Source organism: Chaetodon auriga, chromosome 19 (genome assembly GCF_051107435.1).
Source record: "Chaetodon auriga isolate fChaAug3 chromosome 19, fChaAug3.hap1, whole genome shotgun sequence".
Taxonomy (NCBI): domain Eukaryota; kingdom Metazoa; phylum Chordata; class Actinopteri; order Chaetodontiformes; family Chaetodontidae; genus Chaetodon; species Chaetodon auriga.
This window is the reverse complement of record NC_135092.1, coordinates 18698262-18717740: the sequence shown is the minus strand read 5'-3', so window position 1 is coordinate 18717740 and position 19479 is coordinate 18698262. Positions and strand designations below refer to the sequence as shown.

At 44.9% G+C, this 19479-nt stretch overlaps 1 protein-coding gene across 11 annotated transcripts in view; it reads right to left on the bottom strand.

Annotated features, from left to right (window-relative positions):
• Positions 1-19479, bottom strand: part of LOC143338142 (disabled homolog 2-interacting protein-like) — a 146383-nt gene that overhangs the window by 42587 nt on the left and 84317 nt on the right. The window contains exon 1 of one of the 11 annotated variants that reach the window (XM_076758333.1): positions 13529-14070. The exons of 8 other annotated variants lie outside the window; for them this stretch is intronic. Coding sequence is in view for 1 of the 3 variants with exons in the window: in XM_076758332.1 (XP_076614447.1) it covers positions 7307-7329 (23 nt within the window). In the remaining 2 variants the exon portion in view is untranslated. Of the gene's footprint in view, positions 1-7306; positions 8063-12813; positions 12830-13528; positions 14071-19479 lie in introns of those variants that run through there. 2 more of the 11 variants (XM_076758334.1, XM_076758332.1) reach the window with 2 other exon arrangements.

Genomic DNA, 19479 nt, shown 5'->3' with positions numbered 1-19479 from the left:
ACTCCAAATAACAGCACATTGAAAGTCTACATCCTTGTGAATTGCTAGGAGATTATGCATTGTTTTACTATAATTACACCCACTACGACAGCACGTTATAGCACATGTGAAGCGGTGTTAATCCTCACGTGGGAAATAACAACCTCTTTGTGTGTTGCTTCTTGTCACGTTACTGTAATAGCCAACATGCAAAATGACCCTAATGATCAAAGCTCAGGGCTTCTGACATAACCTATAACAACAAATACTTTTCTCAGGAGAGGCCTCCAGTTAATGCTAGCGTTAAGCGGCCTGATGCTAAGCCTTCTTGCTAACAGTGTTTACTGTGGTTACCGCCCTGCACAGTGTTTACACAGCATTTTGCTTTGCTGTCAGACCAGCATTTACAACAATCAATACACTTTCCACTTGCAGACTGGCACAGCAATTACTTGTTAATAATGCTCTGTGCCAAACAAACACATGAGACCTGTGTGCCAGTGGGAATGCATATCAACAAGCAGAGCCAGGCACGTCGTGCGGGGTGACCAATTATGGCAGCTTCAATTTTTGCCGACATCTAGCTGTCGTTGCGACGGAGGCTAGATGAACTTACTGTTGGAGAAAAGAGTCAGCTAAAGGAATGTTATGTAATGTTCAAGTAAAAAAAACTTACTAAACAAGAAGATAAATATAATAAATGATGTCACAGAGTGAAACATCAGTTTTGCAAAAAAAAAAAAAAAAATGAAATGGGTTGTTTTGAATGAAAAAATTAAATAACACAAAGTAACATGAACAAAGATGCGTATAATATAACTGATAATCTTCTTTAATTTGGTTCATGTCCAACAAATTGAGCAAGGACATCAATTAGCTTGTGCTAACAGAGTGGGGTTATACCTCCGGACTCAGGACAGGTTATTGTGCAACAGACAGAATACTTTTTCATCGAGATGATTTAAAGAGTCTTTGAGGAATCTAGAAATACCTTCAGAACAGTGGTAAATGTTGACAAAGACCTTCTGGGCATTTGGACATTTACTTTTCAGAGGATGCTTAGCTCTGTCCTGAACCAACACCTCACTAAGACCCTTTTTATTATCTTTTCCTCCAGTGTCACCTATCGCATTATTACAACATTTTAATGTGTTGTCTATGATGAAAGCCAAACTATAACCATAAAAACAATCTGACAGTGTCGGGGACGAAGCAGGGCAACCTATAGTTGCGAAACCAGATGCGATGGTTTGGTAAGAACTACAGCAAAGTGATTAGACAAGTGGTTTGTAGCAGAGTACTTAAGGTGAGGTTGCAACACACGCAGAGTTTTCCTCATATTGACATCCCTGTACAGTCCCAAAATTCATGAACTGCTCTTTGCAGCTGGCTTGGCTTATAGATGGGGCACTAACCAAAAAAGCTCAGGCCAGCCAGCCACGCCAACCTCTCCACGAGCACCTGGGCCCTCACTCAAACATCAAAGCGGAAAAACACCACGGTTAACAGAGAAGCATGTACTGCGCACACACAATCACACAGTAATCGCTGAGGCTTGATTATGAAACGCATGCACTGCAGAGAGAGGCAACCGGACAAATAAGCCATTATTCCTGCATCAAGCCTCGCACAATAAAGTGTCCATTATTCCCACTGCTTTGGCACTGACTCAGTGGAAAAGACCACAGGCCGTGATGAAACAATTACGTGTCTGTCACATTGCAGAGTACTCTGTCACGGGTCTGATCGCTCATTTGATCCAAGCAGATGTGGTTAGTCTTTCTCAGTGCTCGGCAAAAAGAGGAAGTTATACTCCTGCCACAGTCAGTTTCAGAATGGTGGATGATTCATGTCTCTGTTTCGCATGTTAATCACCAACAAAATGCCTTTTATGTTTCAGGCAAACCTGTGAAGATATATGCTTTTGTGCATCAACCTGCCATCTGCCGATTGTTGGCTGCACTGGAGTGAACAGTTAGGCGATGGGTAGCAGGAGAATATAAACAATACAAACATCTCGCCCACAGCGAGAGACAGAAAGAAGAGTAGTCAAAAGGGGGCAAGGGAAAGAGGTGAGGGGGGCTCCTGTCAAATGCTGCTGGTGCAGAACGGTGGATGTGCGAGCTGAACCGCTGACAAGTAGCTACAGGCCTTGGAGCCCAAACACCAATCAAGGCGGCTAGAAGGGATCCAGTCAACAGAACAGCATAGCAAAGCTGGTTCGCTGTCGAAGTCGGACACGCCACAGAGAAAGAATGATCTCTGGAGACGAAGACAGAGGTTGAGATGGTGAATGAGTGAAGTGAGCTGGAGATGCAGCAGCTAATGTGACAGCCCCACTATAATTCCCTCTGCCAATGACCCTTAGAGGAAAATTTCCACACATCACATTCAGACTGACACTCGCAATCAAAAACACCCTTTCTGCTCATTCATCCGTGACCTCTTTGAGTCCTGATTGGCTGTGTCATGGATGGCTATGAATGGCATAATGACAGTGAAAGGGAAAACACGAAAAATGTACATTCAAACAGATGGGTAACATAGATGAGTAGGCACAGTGAAGTCTGTGCCGGTCCATATCCGGTGCATTAGCGCTTTGCAGCACCTGTGCTGCTCGACGGCGTCGGCTCTTTAGGCTCTCACAACGCCAGCGGTCTAATGCACACAAGACAAAAGAGAGATTATGCTGGGAAGAGGGAAGAGAGAGACACTGCCCCAGGCATCACTGCGCCAAACAAGAGGGAATAAAAACTAAAGCTGAAGTATGGTGTGACCACTTTTGTGAAGAAAAAGCAGTTAGAGCTATAGATGGGAGCACACATTATCTGAAAGTATAGAAGGAACAGCTAAGCACAAAGACGGCCTTTCATTTGCAGAGAGGAAGGAAGCTTTTAAAGGCAAGAATGAGACTCATGCAAACACACACACACCCCTTCGCACCGAACACACACATGCACACACATGCAGGAAAGGAGGGAGTTAGCTTTAGCATTTAGTATCTCCTAAGCGATCAGCTCCTCGAGGCCCATTTTTAGGAGTCTGCGGGGATGCCTGACTCAGAGCGCTGGCAGACATGCTAAAGCTTGGCTGCTAACTGAGATCAGGTGGCTGGAGAACAACTGTTGGGAGAGCTAAGGCAGCCACCGAGCCAGGCTGTCTGGTAACACACACACAGGCACACACGCCTCCACAGCTTGATTACAGTGAGAGCGTAGCCTCCCTGCTAGGCTGGGAGGTAACGCAGTGTAACATCTGCTAGGACACTCACTGCAGGAGACCAATACGGGGCGATGAAGAGCTGCTCTGGCTGGGGTCTGAGGCTCTGAGGTCATGCGCTGAGTGAAAGGGAACAGAACAGCTGGCTGCAAAGTACAACCGCTGGACACAGTAGATCACACTAACAGCTGCAGAACACAGCATGCCAATTACCTGTGATGATCTGTGAGGACTGTTAAGCTTTTTTTTTAAACATTTGTGGTGATTTCGTGAGAGTATTAATTCGTGCCAAGCTCTGCAGGATGTGACACATGTGGTGAATTCTTCTTACTCATCCCATTTCTCTTCCCATGCGAGCTGTAAGAGCCAAGAGTCAAAGGGTCATCGACGCATATAATGCAGCTCCTGCAATACAATGGACTACAATTCCTCCACTGACAGGAGCATCTATGTGCGGTTGCTGCTCTATTCACAGAAATTACAGCAGGGGCTGAGGCAAAAGTAGGACAGCCAAAACACTGCAAGGACAATTAACAATGAGGTCAAAGGTCACACTAATGAGTAACTCCTTGAGTAGCGGCTATAGTCACAGGGCAAAGGACAAATGTCATTATCGTGACTAATGGCCTTCTGGGAACTCACCAATGCGATATGATCGGTATATTGATTTAAATCATGCACTTCACGGGGCGCGTCGGGGAAAATCATCGTGATTGAATATATGACTTGTTATTTGTCACGCAGCCCAGTGGAAAAATCTGTCTCATGACATCATGCTTGTCGCCTTGCATGTCTCGTCACCCACATGCATGTTGCATGCCCCGACGCTAACAACACACGCTAAGACGCTGCCAGCAAAGGGAGGAAGAGGAGAGTGAATGTGACTGTGGTTGATCAAACTGTGCATCAATGTCTCAACACTCAACACTGTCCAACACGACTGCAGTTCACTATTTAAGATTTCCTCAACTGGACCAGCAGACCAGTGGTCTACAATCTCTAAAAAACTTGTATAAACATAAATTAAAACAAAATGCAATCATTTGCTGACAAGTAAAACTTTGATATCCAATCGTGATACTATCACCTGTTGCATCAAATTCTGAATAAGCATTTATTTACAAAAATCAATGAAGCTGATGATGTCAAACATATTGTCTTTGCACGGTTTCAGTCGAGTACATGCCAGAGAGGATTTGCAAATGGTCCCACTCTGTCTTGCGTTTTAGACAGCGTCACATCTTCTTTGGAATCAGGGTTGTGTGTATTTATAGCATGACTTCACCGGTCCAACAGGGAAATGGACAGGCTGTGCCAGAGTTTGCAAAAACACTCAGCGTAATAAACATTTTTGTTTAACTTACACTATAAATAATAATTTGAGTGTTGGGACCGGTGAAGTCATGGGCCAAGGATTGATTATTTCATAAGCAGGCAAAATGAAATGAGCTAAAATCAATAGAATGTATTACCCTATTGATTTCTGCTTAGTCTATATCTGTGTTATGCATTGTAAAAATGTGTGCCCCAAAATGCTTTTCATAAAGCACAGAAGCAAAATGCCTGCTAAACATTTGTGCTTACTGTGCTCACAGCGAGCTGTTTAACCCATTTCTTTAAATAAGCACTAACCAGCACTACAGTCCATCATCCACCCTGTGAGGCAATGAATCAGCTCTAAATGAATCAGGTACCTGGTAGAATATGTGCCAGATGATGCTTCTTGTTGAGTATGCATTTGTAAGAATTATAGGTGCTTTTGGAAACCAGCCAACTCAACCCACTTTATAACTGCCAACAAATAATCTCGACAGGTCGGGGCTGATTCATTATTTTAAACCTAAGAAAACAGCATTTGCGACAAAAGAAACAGCCTTTTACTTTTTGCTTTGTGTTACGGCCACCGCCGTTCCCTCCCGTGTGTGTAACCCTTGTTCGTCCTGTAGTTTCCTATGCTGATTGCAGTGTGTCGCCTCCGACTCCTGGTTGGCTCCTGTGGAGGGGAGGCGTGGCCGGCTCATCACCAGCGCCTGCTGTCCAGCTTAAAGAGCTCGCCGAGCGCACCGGACGGGGCGGCTGTCACTAAGACGCAGGGCTTGCCACATGTGCCTCCAAGTCGATAGTGAAAGTTCCTTTTTGTTTAAGACGAGGCACTATAGTCGTGTTGAGAGGAGTTGGGCCAGGAAAAGTTTCAAAACTGATCCCGTCGTGCGCGCCTGGTAGGAGATCACCCAATTGTATTAGTTTACACTAGGCACAGGGGTGCTGACTCCCATGTATTTATGTTTTATGCCTTTATAGGGTTTGGTTTTGTTTCCTTTGGTTTGATTTACCCTTGTAGTGGTTGGCTCGATTTTAGGGAGTCCTCTTTGTGTTATATTTATTTCTTTGTGTTGAGCAGCACCCGTCGGCCCTGTCTCCTCCTGTAAGTTCGTTTCTTTTTTTGTACACTGGACAATTAATCGACCTCTGGTCAATAAATAATTTTTCTTACCAAGTACATCTGGTTTTATGTTTCGTTCCCTTTTTCCAACGCGAGCTAAGGGGCCGTAACACTTTGTAATTCAAAGTACATATGAGCACCATTTCCGCTTAACACACTCATTAATTCTGCTCTAAAATACCACGGCGGAGAGAAGAGCGGGGCAGCTGTAGAAGACGAGGCAAAGATAATATAGTTATCACCACTGTAAGACAGGGGATAGTGGAAACGCTCGCTTAATTGGGCCAATGTCTGCCCAATTAACTGACTTATTATGTGGCTTCGGGCCATCCAGCGATCCTTACTGTTAAACCCTGAAGGGCAGCGAGGTGTCGGAGCGGTTTGAGAGACTGTCCTTCAAAATTAGAGCCTGACCAGAGAAGAGCAGGAGAAAAGACGAGGTCCTGACATGAATCAGTGAAGTATTACACCATGAAATGCGATCATTGGTTATACTGTAATGTCATATTACTAATAAACCTCTCCACTGGCAGAAACACACATGTGCAGAAAAATATAGTTTTCCACTTTGAGTTTAACATTTCCTATTTGTTATTCCTCATTAGCCATTATTGATTTGTCATTTAATGGTGGAAATATAAGTATTCTTTAACCACAACGCTCCACAGAGACGTTAATAGGCTATTAGTGGTCAGACATGCACATATCAGTGGGCATAACTCAGCCTTGGCCATGAGGCTGAGAATACTTAAGGCATGCCAAGGTCATGGAAATGGTCTGTGCATCTGTGCTGAAGGGTTTAAGTGCATGTGTGTCACAGGCTTCCATGATGCCTCTGTATTCATGCAGGTTTGTAAGGCAAAGACAGACCAAACTCCATACAAAAAAATATATAACTGTCATTGTGTTTTTTGGCATGAGCTGAGGAAAATATAAATTAGCCACAAGAAGGCTTTTCTCTCTCAGACTCTTGCATAACTGTCAAATGCTTGGGGAGCTGATAACACCATGTGCAAAAGGGAGCAGAGGAGATGGGGAAGTGCGTTTTTCACTTCTTGACCTGAATATTCAAACATCCCTGTGGCATTGGACAAAGAAACAGGCAAACGCTCAAGTTCACAAGGAGAAAAAGAGGGCAGACTTTCTTCCCACGCAACATGGCAAGAACAGTCTCGAACCTATGATCTCTGCAAACACTGCTTTTCCCCACTTTCTTCTGCCTTTCACAGTTGCATTTTTATTAATACCAGATTTAGACAGGTGAAGTACCTTTAACACATAATTGGCTCTAAATTGTGCTGTCAATACTGAGATCCTCTTTGCACTTTAAAGCCAAGATTTGCCTCTGGCACTGAATAGCTGTTGTGTTCGTGTCTAAACGTGTCCTTGTTTTCTCTCAGTGCCTTCCTCTCCGACAATTCAGATGTACAGCACTTTTCCTCTTTTTTAATTAATCATGTTACTTTCATAATTCCTACAGACGGTACTTACTGGCATATGTGTAGCAGAAAATAGTCAGCCGAAGCCACAGTGTACAGTCCTGAGTGAACCGTGGGTGGATGCAGAGACAGAGGTTTCCAAAAACCACAGTGTGCAGCTGTGCTGTAACCATCCACAGCAACAAGCACACCCAAGAATAAGGCATTAAAACAAAAGGACACTTACGATCTACTGAATATGTGAAACATTGTCCAGCAGAAGCTCTCCACACTGGATCCACAGAACGTACAACTTCAGTTTGGGTCGCATTCCTCACCAGCGGCTGGTCTCAGTGTTTTCCCGACTATTTTTGAGTCTCTGGGAACGTGGCGGGAGCCTCTGCCCTCTAAGTTACACCACACCGCTCCCAAAGGATGTCTGTTGCTACTAACACACCCCTCTCCACATCCCATTTAAAAAGACAGTGCTCTATTTAGGACAAGCCTTCCCATAGTCCAGTGAAACATTATATTCGGATGAAGTAATGCAGTAAACACCAGGCTGGGGATGACATGGGGCTATCAGCTATCCTGTAGCAAATGAGTGAGTTTGTAGCAACTTTGTTGAACTTTTTTGGTATTTTTTTTTTTAATCTCCCTTGACCTCGCTGTAATTTTTCTTCATGATTATTCTAGCTGTAGTATTTACATGATAATAATCTAGAATTTCAGACGAAAACCTTGCCAAAATAAAGTCTCGCTATGCGTCTAAGGTACCGTAAAGCGCAGCGCTGACTCCCACCGTCTCTGTTCGCAATAGAGGGAAAACAATAAAGCAAACCCAAAAAATGGATGGAAAAGCTGACAGCCTGTTATGAATGATATTTAGTTGCCACTGTCTGAGAAATAGAGCAAAATCTATATTTTTCTAGCTGAAGTCAGTCCCTAGGATACACAGTTCCTCCGTCATCATCAGATCTGTCTCCCCTGCTTTTTCTCACACTGACATAGACCCCGAGCTGGCAGCCAGGAAGTCAGCCTGCCTCCTCCCTCCCTCCCTGTTTCCCTGTAGCAGGAAACAATGGCTCAGCCTTCAGCACCACACTCTGTGGGAAAATACCGGGTCCTTGGCCCGGAGAGGGGGACTCCAGGAAAAGGGAGAAAAAAGAAAAAAAGACGAGGGGAAGGCACAAAAAGGGAAAGATGGAGCGAGAGAGGGAAGGAGAAAATGAGGCCAGCCAGGTTTAGGGAGGAGACCCACTGCCAGATGTATTGTATGCTTGTTTTTACATAGCTGGAGACCCAGTGAGGGAAGACTGATGTCACAGCTAAGACATGCTGTCAAGAGACGCTTCGATCCAAACTGATGTTTGAGCTCCAAATAAAGCCGAAGCCCCAGATATGCCAGTCATCTCCTGTGGAATAATTACACAGAAGCAGGTCCAGTTTGACATGGAACACTGTCAGTATTTCTTATTAAAACGCTTTCTGAACAACAGGAGAACATTTCAGCTCAATCATTCAACAGTGTGCAGCAATCACACGGACGTCATTATGCAAAAAGACTAAAGTGAAACTACAGGAGCCCGGAGCAGCTGTCTACATCGACAATGCAATTCACCGTGAACTGTGCAGCAGAAAAGGCCTTTATAGGTGGACCGGTTCTCCAGCTCCAAAACAATTTAAGTATCATTTGGGAGGTGATACTGGAGGAGGTTTCATGTGCTTGTTCCTCCCGATGCAGTGGATTAGAATTGCTTGCTCTTATCACAAGTAAACAGACCTGCATGCCTTGCTGTTTTGGAGAATGGTTGGGTAAAGGTTAACTACAAAGCCAAGGCAAAGCCTGGAGACTAAACACTCAGGGGATTTCCTCATTCTTCTGGTGTGGGTCATGATAATATCATACCTCATAGGGTTGTTTAGAGTGTGACTGCTCCCAAATATGATGTGGGACAGGGCAAGGCTATTCTATCTATAGACGTTTGTTTGTAATCACTGTGGCAGGAGAGAAAAGCAGAAAATTATCTCAAAATCTTCATTATTCATGAGAAAAAGTATTCTGAACAAAAGCTTTCTGTACTTATGTGGATGTACAACTTTTATATTTTGCATGTGCAGACAAGGTTTCTGTGAATGCCCACACACGGAAACAAACAAACGGAGAATGCATTTGTATTCCGAGTGATTTAGCAAGAAATAAAATCCATGTCAAATCATGCCAAGGAGCATGTGGGTGGGTACAGGCGAGGTCATGAGCCAAGTGCACAGAAGTAGACGGCAACAGGAAGGGGTCACGAGAGATGGTGGGAGGGACGGGGCTCTCTCAGCTAACTGTCTGTCTGTAGGCAGTCCCCGAGAGGCCTCGCCTCCGAGAAGTTATTCCCCCGCTAACCGCTAACCTGTTTAGTAGAGCACCACCTGCCTGCACAAAGGTAAAGAGAGGAAGGGAGGGAGGTGGAGCAGAAAAAACTCATCGGTGGATACAGTACGTTCCAGGCAAGCTTCCACAAGTCTGCATCGCAGAGAGGTGGGTGGTGGATGGAGAGAGGGTGAGACATGTTGGACAAGTATGTGCTGATAGAGGGCAGGGAAGAGGAAGGCAGACAGGGAGAAAAAGATGAAGACCGAGAGAAGAGCGAACTCTCATCAGCATTCCAGTGACTCAAGTGGAGAGAATATGAAAATTACTGCAATAAGGAGGATGGTAAGACCAAGAATAATACCTCTTAATGCCACCGCACTGAATCTGGGCTGCAAGTGGAGTTTAATTAGAAGCTTTTGCTGTTAAATTTGGAAGGCAATCTCTCCCGTGTAGGAACTGGGTAATATGATGACATATATAGACAATATGTATGCTAAGAGTTAACTATCAGAGATTTGTTATAGCATTTACACTGAGGTAACTGTCTCTTTAATATGACTGGCTGCATGAGACCGTTGTTGGCAGTGCTGCTGAGTTTTGTTAAAAGATCAGCCTCATCCAACCACAGCGTCTTTCCGTCTTCTTCTCCAGAAGTAGGTACAGGAAGAGAAGTGAGAGGAAATGGTAAGCCATGGAGGCATTACAGCTCCCTGTCTCCATTCATCCCTCTGTAGCCTGGCCTCCGCTTCATTTTTGTAAAGCAGCTTACTGTAGAGAGACAGGCGCACTGATGAACTGCAGACTGGGGCAGTGACATCAGCTCTCCTGTGTGTTTGTTTGTGGACGAGACAGAGATAAATAGCATGAGGGTGGAAGGACGGACAGAGACCGGTACTGTAGGACCGATGCTCGAGAGCCCTCCTCTCACGTTGTTCCTATTGACTCTGCACTTCGGCCTTCAGGGCAGCAGAGAGCGAATGAGTGATTCAATTATTGACAGCGCACAATGCTGCCCCATCATGAGCATATGCTCCTCTTTCATCCTCTCCCAGGCAGGGTTGAGGAGATCCAGAATAATGTTTCTGAATGTCTTTGGCTCAGCCTGCTCCAACCGTCTTTCATTCACAACGGCGAGACTGAAGACGATATTCTAACCTTCCATTTGCTGACGCGCATCGCACCTTTTAAAGTCACCGAATGCAAGCACATGGAAATTATGACATTTTTGTGCAAGGCCTGTCATTCTCTCTTCCTTTCATGCTCTAAACCCTTTTCAGATTGATCATTTTGACTAAAACAAGCCTAAATGCTATCCGTGTGTTAGTGTGTGTTGAATGTTTATAATCTCCTCTAAATGTCTGAATCTTGTTCACTTGAATGCAATCGGTGCATTCACTCATTTTACATGCTTCATTTGAATGAAGCATATAAAAAGAGTAACACCATCTTGATGCCAGCTCCAACCTCCTCCTCCTCCTCCAAAATAAAATTAAAAACAGGAAGTAGGGGCTCTTCCAATGCAAAACAACAACTGATACAACAAGGAAACTACAAACGTCTGAAACTTCACTATTTCTGTTGCAAATATGAAACACTGGAATGCTAAAAACACAACATGCGCTTATCGTGCATTAAAACTACATGTTGTTACTGCCCTGTAAAAACCACGTACCTCCCAAAATGTCAGCTTTTCACCACATTTCCATTCAATAGTCGGCGTTCCAGACAGAGACGTGCATTGGAAAATGGACAATTGCGTGAATTAGATAACTATTTATCGACGATACACACAAACCAGCCCGAAGCAAAGCCCTGCGCCTCCTTGGATGTTCATGTTCGTGTGGTCGCGATTAAGTGTTGTTGATTGAGTGTTGAACTGTGGCTGCGTCTCCCTCCCCCTCCCTAAACCGCCAGTGGCTCAGACCTCTTGACCCCCAGTCGAGTGGCCCCCGGGTGCGGCGCTGACCCACTCCTCCCTCCCTGTAAATGTGTCTGATCAAATGCTCTGCCCCACTTCATCAGCGCTCAGTAAATCAATGGACATCACAGAGACGGTCTATGACAGAGTAATTACACAGAGACAGAACACTCAGAGACTGACACGAAGAGACAGGAAGGAGTGGCGGAGACATGCTGTATGAAGCTAAGCTCTGCATTTATTCCCTTTCTATTTTTGAATTTATTTCACTGCATCACAGACAATTAAAGAAGTGATATATTCTATTACATTAAAGCAACATCCAGGAAGGTTCATAACAGGTTACAGAATAAACTAGCACATAAAATACTGGACCATAAACAACAGCAGAGCGTCCTCCCTCTCTGTCTTCATTTCAGTCCTCTTATATGATGTAATATTCTTGGATTGTTTGTCTTATCTCCATCTCTCACTCTCTCTCTGACCATCTCTCCCTCTTGCTCCGACTGCATGTTTAAGGCTGTGAAAATGACTAACAGCTCTATTTCTCGCTCTGCTGTCCCTTGTTACTGGCTAGCCAGCTCTGACCTAAAATAGGATGGCTGGAACATACGAAGACACGCAGCTGGAGCTGAAGACACATGCATATGTGCGTCCGATATGAGTGCATACATAAATGTACGCGCAAACATTTGCTCATGCATGCAAACAGATACAGCGCTCCAGGCTGGGAGGAGGAAAGAAAAACAGGAATCACACTGTTACTGCATACAAACACAGACTGACACAAGTGCTTGTAGCCTAATACGTAGAAGTCAAACTCGGTTTGGTTCTGGAGGGCTCAACAGCAGGCTACAATCAAGAGGACCACCAGCTGAGCTCTCACACCGAAACATATCTGAACGCTGCAGCACACAAGCGACAGAGCCATCAAATTGTCATTTATGTGTTTACTAAACCAAAGATGGCTTCCTCCCGTGAAGCCACCTCAGAGGAAGACAAATGTTTGCTTGAGCGCTGTTCTCCAGGAACTTAACTCTTCCTGCGTAATGTGGCGGGGAAGTTTGGGCGTGTTGAACAGCCGCTGATGGCCTCTGTGTTTTCGCCGTCTTCTTAATGAGACAAATTAAAATGCAATAAGTCTAACTGGAATAATTAATGAAAGTTAATTACACTTGATGTGCAGCTGCTGACTAACTCCATGCATATAAGTGGCGTGTACCGTGTGTTTCACGCCCACGTGACTCCCGCTGTGTACGGTGCATTAATTGAGCTGTGGATTTGAGGAAAAATCTGATCATTATCAGGAAATACATTTAAATCATCCATTCATAAAATGTAAATATATCTGGGGGGGGTGGCTGATATGATCATTACTAATTGACTTAATTCCATCCTGTAAAATCACTTTGAATCTAATATAAGAATATGAGAGTGTAACAGATTTAAAACCGCCCAAAGCTCGACTTACCACCAAGAAGAGCTGTTCCACTCATCTTGTGCAGACATTACAATGTTTCGACGATGAAATGAGCTGTTGCTCTCTGAGACTCCCGAACTCTCTATCCTTGGGACACACGGCTCCCTTTCAACTGCTAATTGCCTCCAACATACGACTTGGACTGAGAGCGCTGGCGAAAACCAGCGGCTGACCTCACAGCGTGGCCCAGTCATCTGATTTGTGTTAGCTGGCTGCCCTCCGTCACACAGGCCACCACTGTGTGATGCTGCTACATTTAGGATGTGGTCACCACTCACAATCTGAAGCCCATCTCTGCATTATCAGCTCTGGTGTTATAGCGCTAATAAATGCACTGTTCTGAATGAAAACCCTTTGGGACCTAAAAGCAATTATATAATTATGACTGAGTATCCTGGATGTACGCAGGATGTAGTAGAGTGTGTGTGTGTATGTGTGTGTGCTCAGGAGAGCAGCCTCCCTTGCATTGTCACTGAGAGAGAGAGAGAAGCTAAGGAAGAAGAGGACAGCACAGCTGGAGTATAAGCGGCACACAGAGGCAGAGGAGCGTAAACAGTCTCTATGAAGCATCCTCTACACGCAAAGTGTACATTTGTATTCGCGGCCACGCATTCGCACACAAAAAATAACCTCCTGCCGCACGAAGCCGAGCAAACCAGCACACAAAGGACGGCGAGTGACATGTGAAAAGCAGGATAACACTCACCAGGCATTGTCAGAATTCCACAGAACAATCAGAGGCAGGCGGAGAGAGAAACCGAGGCTGAGCCGGAACGAGAGGGGAGGAAAGAAAAAAAAAAAAGAAAAAGAAATGCAGGGATGGATGAGGGCAGAGGCGATTTCAAAGCTCCATTTTCCCCCCCTGCCACCGATGCAGGCTGCTGCTCGCCTCTTCGCTTCCTTACTTGTGGTTCTCTTCCTCCTTCTCTCCCTGACTCCTTCTCTTTCCTCCTCCTGCTGCTTTAAGACAAGGGGTGGAGAGTAAGCGCTACAATGCTCTCCCTCTCTTGCTGCTCCCTCTCCTCCTTTCTTTCTCCCACCCTCTCTTGCTCACCCTGTACAGAGCATGCCCTACTTCCTGTGTTGTCTCTGAAATGGGACACACTCTCTTCTGTTTGTTTTCTTTCCCTCCGCATGAATGAATATAAGGATGCCCCGGTACTTGACTATGATTCGGCACTGATGATTTGAGCCCTTTCCCCCTCTGCTGCCTCTCCCCCCTCTCTCTAACTCCAGCTAAACCCTCTCCCTTTCACTGTCAGTGATTGACTGCACCTCCCATTTCTGTCTCCTTGCGCAGGGAGGAGCCTGCATATGGTGGTGGTGGGGGGGTGGCTGTCACATGTATGTGTGTGTGGTGCAGCCTAGATTGGCCCTGCCCCCCTTGTGTGGCTCCAGTGGGAGTGTGTGTGTGTGCTCTTTGTCCTGTCAACTCTGCTGCGAGGTGTGCTGCCTCCTCTGTCAGCCACTACTGCTGCTACTGCCGCCACCGCTGTTGCTGGGACCGGGGGTGGTAGTGGTGGTGTAGGGGGGAGGGTCTGCATGTGCCACCAACCTGCCCTGAGCATGGACTCGGCTCAGCTGGGAGACCAGAGCTCATGCTGGGGCTCAGACTGAAAAAACACTGTACATATGAGGCTGGAGCTCAGCTTTGGCAAAGTGACTTGGCCGACGGGGCCAGCCAAAGGGTTCGTAGTAGTGAGGCTGGAATGTGGGTGGGATGGTTTTGCCATGCTCAATTTGAGCAGGGATTGGTAGACTGGCAGAGGAGATAAGGCAGAGGCTATTTCTAGAGCTTACACACTGGCAGAGCCGGCACAGGGGGATAAAGGGCTGGGGCGGGACGCAGCGATAAGGCTGGACAGCTGTGGAGAGCTGGTTCAGAAGAGCCGTGGACAGTCATCTGCACTCCCTGCACGTCTGCGATGATGTCATCAAACATGACATCACCCTCACCCCTTGCACACACGCACACACAAACATGAGTGCACGTGTAAACCAAATGACCACACAATGGGGTGTGGAGGAGGGTACGAATACTGAGCTCTGAGTTCACACCCATTCTAAACAAAAGCACCGGTAGCAGGAGCATTGTTGGGTGGAAAATGACCAAATGGAGGAGAGTCTCTCAGGCGCTCACTCTGCTGACCACCTGTTTCCTCCTGAAGCTGACAAATAGCTCTGCCTTGATCCTTTTGAGTCACAACTGATTCTTACCTTACTGTATTTCAATCTGTGAGGTTTACAGTCCCATTTTAATCACTGCGGGATCCTAAAGCACTGAGTGTATGTATATAGTACACAGTATGTATTTGATGAATACAGCTCTGCACAGTTGATAAATAGAAATAATGATTACAGGTTCATTAAAAACTGTCTCAGAAGATTTCTGACACATAAAATTGCTTCACTGTAACAGCGTTTGTACTGGCCGAAGCTGATCTTAATCTAATCTCAGCATGGCCTGTTATGGATTATAGATTCATTACTCATTCTTAAAGTGGGAGTGAGGTCAGTTGCAACCCAGTGCAAAATTATTGTTAGATCTTTGATTAGTTTGCTCAAGAAATGAAAGTGGAAACAGATTCATCGTTTGTTCATTTGTTACTGTTTATAAAATGTCAAAGCTGTCAGCTCTGTTAGCTCATGCTAGCTGTGGCTAATGCCTTTTCCAACAAAGTTGTATCAGAATTACTAGCATTTCATATTTTCTGTACGCTTTCTTGTCTAGACATGTTATCTAAGTCTTGCGTGCTTTAATATCTCAGCTGCTGCCTTCAAATCATATATAAAGATTGTGGCCTTATTATGAAGCACTCTAATTATTATGCATTACTATTTTCCAGACACCTCTGAAGGTAATATTACCTTCAGCAGCCAGTCTAACAACACACTCTAATTCTGCACAGCTGCAATCATGAACATAAAAGAGAAACTTCTGTGGTTAAACTCACAAAACTTTAAATATTTCACGTGCAATGCTGCAAAGTGCAACACATTTGCAAACAATGACAAAATTCTGTGAAGGTGTCATTTGAAAAATAGGCAGCGTCTTCGGATCGGACAAAAGTGCAGTCTGAGTGCACAAAGCTATTTCAGAGGGTTCGCAAATGCACAATGACAAGCTGAATGTCTGACCCAGAGATAATCCAGCCAACAATGACAGCACTCAGCGAACTTAGCCTTTTTTAAAGCGATACTGCGATCTGTCTGGCGCCATCTCATCTCTCCCGCACTTCAGTTTTTGTGTGCCCGTATTTACAATTTTCCATGCAGCACGCATGCAATGCAGCGCAACGGCAGCCATCAGCAAAGAATGCAACAGAGGGACTCAGACTCCAGGAATGAGGCTAATAGATGGTGACTGATTCCAGAGCGTACTGTGAAATGTAATGCACCTTTGATTTTAGCGGTGGCCCATCCATGTGCTCAGAGGAGGTGCTGTGAGCAGCAGAGAGGTAAACAGGCAGCGCCGACACCTTAAATGTTTGTTTCTAACTAGGTCAGACTGCACCAGTGGAGCTGTGCTGCTGTTACGCCACATTTACCAGTCTCTCTCTTGAGTTTGATTCAGTTGGAGCATTGTGAGATAAACATTAGAGCAATAGTATTTTATCAATAGAGCACAAAAAATGGGTGTTTCTCAAAAAGAATGATAAATAACAAGAACAGTTCCCATATCATTGAATGTTAGTTAAGTGTGATCTACCAGACATGTGATCTTCGTATTAATGCATTCAGAAGTTGAGGCTGAAAAATTCATTAAAGAATTTAGATTAAAACACTAAAACAAGGCAGAAACATCCATATCATAAAGAATATAAAACGCCAACATGGAGTAGAGTGAATATAGAGCCGAACAGGAGTGCTAGTGGAGCTTCTTTTCCATCAGTGCATTTCCTTCATAAAGACGTGGGTTGCAGCGGTCGAGCCATAACTCAGACACATCTGTATACCACGCCGGTCTGACCTTGATGAGGCAGCGTCTGGAGGAGGCACGGCGAGTAGTGGATAGAGAGGCACACCGTGAGCCCTTTGAGCTTCAACACAGCTGAATCGAAGTCTGAAGTGCTCCAAGGATTCTCGACGCTCAGACACTTCATTTACAAAAATGTAAAGTAGAAATAACAGCAGCCATGTGCAATGTGATAATGTTAAAAACTGAAATGGTCGATGTGGTCAAAGAGATTGATGTCAGAAGACAGCAGTGAGACACTGATTTCATGCCTTGAAGCTGATGCAGGATTGTTTGCACTCAGGAAAGCAAATTGAAAAGAATGAAACATTTGAGTGTTTCGATGAGTCACTGGAGGCTCGAGAGCAAAGACTGTGTGCTGGCTTTCATCAGGTAACGCAGTACGACAGGTGGTCAGGTGATTCCTTAATCTCTGCAGGCCACTTTGCACGCACAATTGAGAGCTATGTACATTAACAGCATTTTGAAAAGCTCACCTGCCAGTGGAACAAAACTGCTAACAATCCCACAATGCATTGCACCACACTTTATACATGAAGAAAGTGAGCCCATCATTGATGCTGCAAAATGTACGGCATGCCTGTCGCACTGAGAGTCGTGAACGAGTGAACGAGGGAGTCATTTTCGGACACAGCCTGAGTTTAGCTGCCGGAGACGTGAGCCACCTGTGACTTGAATCGATCCATGCAAAGTCAGAAGGAAGAATCAAAAATGTGGATGGAGGGCCAGCTTGCCAGATTACTGCTGGCTTGCATTACAAACAGGAACAGAAGTGAGGAAGGATGATGCTCATCAGACTGCTGAAACTTGAAAAGAGGTTTGCCTTTTGCAAATTATCTAAACATACTGTCTAGACAGATGGCAGCTGACATGGTAAAAAAAAACAACTTCACTCCTGCAAGAGCTGGAACTTCGGTAAGTTAGGAAGCAGTGCACATTTTCACCTTACTGTCTCCTCATATCACCCTTTACCACATGCATAGTCATCAGACTGCAAGTGAAACTACACCTATAGGCTGAAGTATGTCTGAGCAGTGCCTGACATCACCACCTCTGCGCTGAATCATGTTTGCTCTCCTGCACTGTGAGTCTTGATCAGCAGCTTCGTTTCTGTCCTTATGAATACTGCTGCAGCACTAAGGTTCATTACCATCACTTAACTGTAACGATAAGCCCGTTTGGATAAAATTCATACATACATTCAGCATGTCAGATGTGAAAACACACACACACACACACACACACACACACACACACACACACACACACACACACAGAAAGAGTCCTGTTTCCATCTGTTCCCGGACACCCACACTAACCTTAACCCGAGTTTAACCCCCCTAAAATTTAATGATTTACATTATGGGGACTCGCGTTTTGTTCCCATAAAGAAGACAAGTCCCCATAATGTGCCTGTGTTACGTAATACGTGTCCACACACACACTCACATGCACAAACACACACACACACACACACACACACACACACTACAAAAATGAGTGAAAGGCGCAGTGAGCAGTAAAGTGGCAGAGAGGCCTGTTAGTGAAGTGGAAGTGGTGAAAAACCATCCAGCGTCATCACTATGATAATTCAGTGGGTCTATAAGAGTCACTGAGCACCATCTGGACTGACAGTGCCACTGAGCTCTTATGTGTCATCCTGCGTGTGTGTGGCTAGTCAATATACAGAAATTATTTGAACGTCCTATCAAAAAAGAGTTTTCTCTGGCCAAAAAGTTTTTTTGGGGGGGGATTTTTCAGTTGCAAAGGTTGCAACGTGCAATCCTTAAATTTAGACAATGATGCATCGAGTAGGGAACAAAGTTATATGTGTGATATTGGTGCATGATAAATAAGTGAAAACGCTGCGACAGGAGTAGATGAAGAGAGGAATGAATGAGTAAATGAGTGTTTGCATGCGTGCTGAGCAGTCGTTTAAAGGGATGCGCAGGGTGCTGCTTTGATGGGGCCCTCAGTATTCCTGTCACGCCCGAGGCCCTATCCATTACAGCTCATTACCCGGGGAGAGAATGAAAGAGAGGAGACCCTTGGCCATGCTCGCCCGGGCTCACAGAAGACCCAGCAGGGTTAAACATCAACCGACCCACCAAAACCTACCAGCTGGGCAGGTGTCAACACCACTAGGATTGCTCTGGGGATGATTCTGCAACAAATTATGCAGATGGTGAAGTGATCAGAGAAGAAATATACAGCACAGCTCCCTGGAAAAAACACTGAACGTAGACTAGACTCATTTGGTTCAATGTAAATCTCACACATTCTGTGCCTTAGCTATAGGGATGAGGGATGCAGACTTCGCTTCAAGGAAGTAAATTACAAGAAACAGTGCCGAGCCGAGAAGTGGAACCAAGGTAATATGAGATCTAATTGTTCAGCTTGAGCTTATCATAATGGGACCTTTACTTTAAAAGCTTTCTTGAATCTGTTTGAGGGACTGTGCTTACTGACTCTGAAAAGGTCTGTAGATGTTCTGGAGGGCACAACTTGCGCTTAATATGTGCAGTTTTCTGTACAAACGACTTCATTTCAGCACATAATTGCATAAATAAGCTGCCAGTTCATGACCTCCACTTTAAAGTCACTGAATTCAATCTTTTAGGCAGATTGAGAACACTCATCAAATTTCTTGACTTATACAGAGGTTTTCATCTGAAAAACGC